This window comes from Leptonychotes weddellii, unplaced genomic scaffold (genome assembly GCF_054177405.1).
Source record: "Leptonychotes weddellii isolate Sample4059 unplaced genomic scaffold, ASM5417740v2 HiC_scaffold_12931, whole genome shotgun sequence".
NCBI lineage: Eukaryota > Metazoa > Chordata > Mammalia > Carnivora > Phocidae > Leptonychotes > Leptonychotes weddellii.
In genome coordinates, this window is record NW_027708539.1 from 1 (window position 1) to 5967 (window position 5967).

General features: G+C 51.2%; 1 protein-coding gene across 1 annotated transcript; it reads right to left on the reverse strand.

Annotated features, from left to right (window-relative positions):
- Positions 1–351: 351 nt before the first annotated feature.
- LOC102736045 (cytochrome P450 4A11-like) lies at positions 352–5866 on the reverse strand. Its single transcript, XM_081809723.1, has 8 exons — positions 5520–5866; positions 4391–4515; positions 3884–4038; positions 3334–3440; positions 3053–3243; positions 2823–2956; positions 1880–1944; positions 352–1734 (listed from the first exon to the last, which is right to left on the reverse strand). The coding sequence occupies exons 1-8, from the start codon at positions 5739–5741 to the stop codon at positions 1654–1656; spliced, it is 1080 nt and encodes a 359-aa protein (XP_081665849.1). The 5' UTR covers positions 5742–5866; the 3' UTR covers positions 352–1653.
- Between the last annotated feature and the right edge of the window lie 101 nt (positions 5867–5967).

The window sequence follows — 5967 nt, forward strand, 5'->3', positions numbered from 1 at the left end:
ATGTCCACATGCCTCAGATGGCATCAAAGTCCTCTCTGGGTTGTTGGCTCACTCACCTGTCACCTGTTCAGCTCCTCCTCCCAGCTCAGCTCCTGCTGAAGAGATCCCAGAGAATGCCCTCCCTCCACCTCTGCCTGCCACATGCTCAAGGCTAAGGGCAATGCCAGCCTGCCCTCACCCCCCACCCCTGCTGGCTGTGCCTCTTCATTCCTGAACACTGAAATCACCATGTATTTTACTCAAAGACACAGCACTTTCCAGAACAGGAAAGTGCCAGGAACATGGAGCTTCCTACAGTGGGCTCAATTAGTAAATGAGTGAAGAAAGAAAAGAAAGAAAGAAAGAAAGACGAATGATGTCTCTTTTGAGTGGAAGCATTTATTTCTTGACTGTGAACTCCTGGAGGCAAGGTCAGTATGCCATCTCATAGCAGAGGATAGGCAGTCTTATAATTGAATGATGTTTATTGAACTGAAAAGAAAAAACCCTGAATGGAATAAAATATGAGTAACCATTAGTTCTGAGCTAGGAATTGAGCTGCCTACCCCTCTCCTGTCTCTACTGGCAGCTACATGACTTGCACCAATGTCTAGGAGGAAGGACTCAATCCCAGGGAGAAACGAATCCTGGAGCCAGTATCTGAAGAATAATTTGCTTAAGATGGTGTGTGAAAGTGGATTCCCTCCGTATGTGAAGCATTGACAGATTTCTGTATTTGGAAAAAACATTTTTCTAGTAACTACTTACAAAGTTTACTGTAGTTACTATTTATAGGACACTTTCAGCAGCACTAGAGGATTTCACAGAGGCCACTCTGGAGAATAGTCATCCCACTGAACAGCCGTTTCAAGTGTGCTTTACGTTTGACACACCAGGTAATGTTCAAACTCCGTGTGTCATATACATACAACAGAGTAGATTTTCTCTCAAAAGCAATTTAATGTCCTCATTTTTATATATTTGCCCATTTGGATGATTGGACTCTAAGTGTAATATTAAGGTATGTAGAGCCCAGATCATATGTCATGATTGGACAACTGGGAAAATTGTCAAGTGTACATGACCATTACCGTGGCATCAAAAATTCATTTGGATAGATGAAAATATAGTGGCAACACAGATTAGTCGAGTACTTTATGAAGGCCTTAGGAGACTGCAGGAAACTTTCCTGTGTATGGCTTAAATATTTGAGACATGCAGGCAGCTGAGGATGGAAACACATGCAATGTAGTCAATGGTGCAGTGTGGGGCGGAATGGGGAGCTGAGTGGTAAAGGCTGGTTTGAGGATGTGTGCAAAAGAAATCTTTTGATTCCATCCTGACTTTGACATCGACAACACTTGAAAATAACATGTGAGAAAATCTAATTCTATAAAGTCATACTCATAAAATGAAGAACTCACAAGAATACCCTGAGCTTTTGAACACCCACTGACACTGAATTGTGGCTGGAGACTGGGTAAGAGCAATGGGTCCAAGTCTCCATGGCGTGGAGTGATTACCAACTTTCTTTGTCATAGAGACACACACCTCTTTCCCAGCACGCCAACATGCCAGGGCATATCTGAAGACACCCACACAAATGTAGGAGGTCACAAACATCAGGTAGGTACCCAGGAAACAGCCCCCCTCCCCCCTCCTGGTACAAGTGCCTCACCTTGCTCCTCCTGAGAAGGGCAGGAAAGCATGGCTGTGTCGAGAGGAATCTGGTGCAAACCGGGAAGGGTCAAACACCTGCAGAAGGAGCACCAGGGCCAGGACAGGCATAATCAAGCCCCTCCTTCCAATCATCCAAGGGACAGCACGCCCAGAGGTGGGACAGGAGAAGGAGGTTGGTTTGGAGAGGTCATCCCACGCCCTCCTCCCAAGGCCATCATACCTCTGGGTTTGGCCACACTTCTGGGTTGTGGTGAAGGGCATAAAAGGAGAGCAGGACTAAGAATCCTGTGGGGGCAGAAGAGAGAAGACTGATCATACATGCCTGCGGGGCCCAGGTGCACCCACACACAGCTTGGCAGCCACAGTGAGAGCCACTTTTCATCTCTGTGAATGGAATGATAGTGTTGCAGGAGAGGTGGGGCAGACATGGCACAGAATGTGTGCACGTGTGCACAGATTAGTAGATAACCATGACCAGGCTGAGAAGCAGGAAAGAACTGGAGGCTTGTTTTTTGGAGCAACTCAAGGGACAACTCACATTTATCAGTACCATCCATGAGCCCTTGGGGAATATGCATGAACTCCTCCATCCTCACAACAACCCTCCAATGAAGGCTCACATCTCCATTGGTCCCATGAGGCACCTGAGCACGGAGAGGCTGAACAACTTGCCTATGACCACCCAGTCAAGCCGTGGCAGGGCTGGGATTCGGAGCAGAGGGGAGCTGAAAGGTGGCCTCCAGCCATGGCAGGGATCTCAGATCGGGCCATCAACCTGAGGGTTCCCCGGAGACTGGACCATCTGACATTTCACAGTGAATACTCTAATCTCGCTCGTTAGCCAAGACCCTATAAGGAAAGACCACATCTACCCCTGCCCCATCTGATTATCTCTCAAGCACTCATAACTCAGGAAATTAGAATATTAGGGCAACTCACATAGCCACATTCAGAGGCTGTCATGTATTTATTTCTTGATCTTTGGGCCGATTTAAGCTCTGTGGAAGCACACCATAACCTCATCCAAACAAAGTAATTTTTGATTTTCTTGAGGGGGAAATGAGTCTCAAAGACATGCACAAACTGCCCCAGAACTTGCGGATTTCTGACCTCCCACGCATTCCTGCAGAGTACTTATGGAGTGAGAGTGGTGAGGCTCACACCTTTGGGTAAGGAGCGTCCATCAGGGAAGGTGATGGGCTTGCTGAGCTCTCTGCCGACACCTGGAACTGGCGGATAGAGTCGCAGTGCCTCCTTGATGCACATGGTGGTGTAGGGCATCTGGTCCAGGTGGTCCCTAAAACAAAGCCAACCTGAAGGGCCGGCAAGGCCCTGACAACCAGGGAATTCTCTAGTTGAGGGGGCAGGGCCCTCCCATCTCATGAGTACTCACCAGGTGATGGAGGCGCCGTCCCCCAGGAGGCTCTGGATCTCCTCCCGGCACCTCTGCTGATGCTCGGGGTGTGTGGCCAGAGCATAGAGGATCCAGGAGATGCCGCTGGCTGTGGTGTCATGGCCCTCAAACATGAAGGTGTCCACTTCCGCACGGAGGTCCTTGTCAGACAAGCTGTTCCCGTTCTCCCTCTGGGAGACAGGGAAGGAGGGCAGGGTTTGAGTTTGCCCCCCTCCTCCACACTTGTCTGCAAAGCCTCAGGCCTCCCCTGCCACACTCACTTGGGCAAAGAGGAGGATGTCCAGAAAGTCCAGGTGCCTCTTGCTCCTGACCTTCTCGAGCTCTCCCTCCTCCTGCAGCTGAGCCTTCCTCAGCTTGATCACTTGGTCTGTCCAGAACAGTGTTCCCAGGCAGAGCTGAGAGCTCTGGGTGCCCAGACACAGCCACCCACAGTAGCCCACCTGCCCCCTGTGCCCCAGTCAGCCTGCCAGGTGGATCAGGAGTGTGGGAATGGGTGTGCTTCTCAGGGGGAGAGCTCTAGTGCCAGGCACTTGCCGGTCCTCACTCCCCTCAACAGCGCAGCCCAAGGAGGTTCTGCTTGAACGCTGCTGGCAGGGGCTCTCCTTCAACCTTCACCCATGTGGTGACACATGTAGCTTCCTGCATAGCACCTGGCACCCTAACAGCTGCACCAGGGGAGTGCCTGGGGTGGGTGTTTCCCAGGTTCTGGAGGGGCAGCGAGGGGCAGGACTCTGCCTGAGGGGTCAGGGTCAGTCCCTTTAGGATGTGCCTGATGAAGGAGGGGAGGGGCCCAGAGGGCAGAGTCCCAACCTGTGTGTTGATGGGCAAGCTGGCAGGCCCGGTGGTTCCAGCGGCCCTCAGGGGTCAGCCTGTAGATGAAGTCTTTCTGGTAGAAAGCATTCCTTATCCGGGAAAGCACCAGGTTGTTCAGGTCCCGAATGGCCTGAAGGTAGGATTGGAAGTACCTGAAAGGGGAGGATGCAGAAGGGACTGGATGGAGGGAGGCATCTGACCTGGAGTGGAGTGGGCCTGTGGGTGGAGCGTTCCTCAATCAATGGGACAGGCAACCCTAGGCATTTGTCATGTTGTTCTTACACCCTCGAGACTCTCAGCCCCTTACGAGGGACGTGGGCAGCCAGTCTTCTCCCTGTGGCAGGGATGAAGGCTTGGTGTGGGCTGAATTTGACTGTGGCCTGGAGCTCTCTGCAGAATGTAGCTCTTTGGGCTGGTAAACATCCAAGCTGCCCTAACTGCCTCTCAGATAAGTCCACACTAGTTGGTAAGAAATAGAAGCCGGCAGCTAAGGATTTCACTGACCTGTCTGCCTGGTGGTTGCCCTGGTAGCTGAAGGCACACTTCATAAGGGTGTCCAACGTCATCGAGGAGATGTGTCCAAAGATCTCCAGAGGTGAGTTCTGGCTGAGGAGCTCCTCCCATTTGTCCTGTGGTAGAGGGACACATTGGTCCTTCTCTACTCCTCCAGAAGGCCCATGCTGACAAGGCTAGACTCTCTCTCTGCCTCTCCTCATATTCTGATGAGATGCCCACACTTTCTAAAGCGGTTGTGTTTCATCAATTTAGGACCGTATAGCCAAGTGTTTGTAATATGGTGAGTATTTTCTCAGAATATACTCTGAGGAAGTTGTTATTTAATTGTCATTTAATTAATCATGATCTCTTATAGTCTGACTTAGGAATAAGTTTGGTGAGAACCACCTTTTAGCAGACCAGAAAACATTGTTTCTCAGAGGACTAAGGGGGAATCTTTTCTGTCCTGCGGTTGATCTACACATGAGAAACCAGTGAAGTCCCAATTTAGGGAGCAAGAGTCAAGGCAAAGGAAAGGTCAAGGGGCCAGTACTGGGATTCCTAAGGAGGGGATATCAGGGACCTCAATTCCTCTTATTCAGCAAATGTCAGTTGAGCACAGTGAGTGAGAAATAGGGTCATGCTCAGAGGTGATGTTATGGCAGGACCCAGCCCTGGAGGTAGAGACCTGATCTGCATTTCCCTCCATGGAGTGGCTAAAATCCACCAGAAGCCTTCAGCCCCAGGCCAGAGTCCACCTGAGTGACATCCTGGGATGTCCACCCTGCCACTGAAGCTGCTACTGCCCAGGCCAGCCAGGGGCAGCTTGTCCTGTTGTCCAGGGGCATTGACTACTCTTCCTGTGCAAGCCAAAGGCATGGAAACGGGAGGAGAAGGGACCCTTTATCTACCATGACTGTCTCTCCTGTGGGCAATGAGCAAAGAGTGGATGAAAGTGGGTGCCTGGGTGCTTTCTTGTTCCATCCATCCCCAGGAAGCCCTGTCTCATAGTATGGTATAAGTGGGTGATTCCAAGCGCCAAGTCTAATGGATGTCTGAGGGACACAGCTGTCTGAGAGTGGACTTTGTGGACTGTGCTGTGGGTGTGAGTGTGCAGGTGAGGAGGGGTTGAACTCACCAGCATCACTCGGACAGAATCGGCCATGAGTCCCACGTAGGGCTTCAGGATGTCATAGTGGAAGGCTGGGGTCAGCATCCGCCTGTGCTGGAACCACGCCTGCCCATTCAACAGGAGCAAACCATACCCTGGACCACAATGGGTGTATGTGTGGGGAAGGAACCTCCCAAGAGTTGCCTGGGGACAACTGGGGAGGAACCCAGGGTGTTGAAAGAAGGGCATCCTGGGCAAGGCTAGTGCATGTCAGGAAGGGGACTTCCCAATGCCTGGTGCACAGCCGTGAGGTTGAGGTTGAAACAGAGCAGGGTTGGGTCAACGGAGGACTTCAGTGAAAAGTTAGGCTGAGATCATTGGCGAGGACTCAGAAGTGATGAGGGAGAAGCTGACCTGCAGGAGGGCTCCCCTACCATAAGGAAGGTGTGAGGTTTTTATCAGAAGAAGAGAAAGG

What these genes read in the sequence shown, in the direction of transcription:
- LOC102736045 (XM_081809723.1), bottom strand. Translation starts at nt 5,741, where the DNA reads ATGCCCTTCTTTCAACACCCTGGGTTCCTCCCCAGTTGTCCCCAGGCA. An exon ending in GCTTGCCCATCAACACACAG is followed by an intron (nt 3,441 to 3,883) that starts GTTGGGACTCTG and finishes TGTTCTGGACAG; the next exon opens with ACCAAGTGATCAAGCTGAGG. An exon ending in AAGTGTGGCCAAACCCAGAG is followed by an intron (nt 1,735 to 1,879) that starts GTATGATGGCCT and finishes CTCCTTCTGCAG; the next exon opens with GTGTTTGACCCTTCCCGGTT.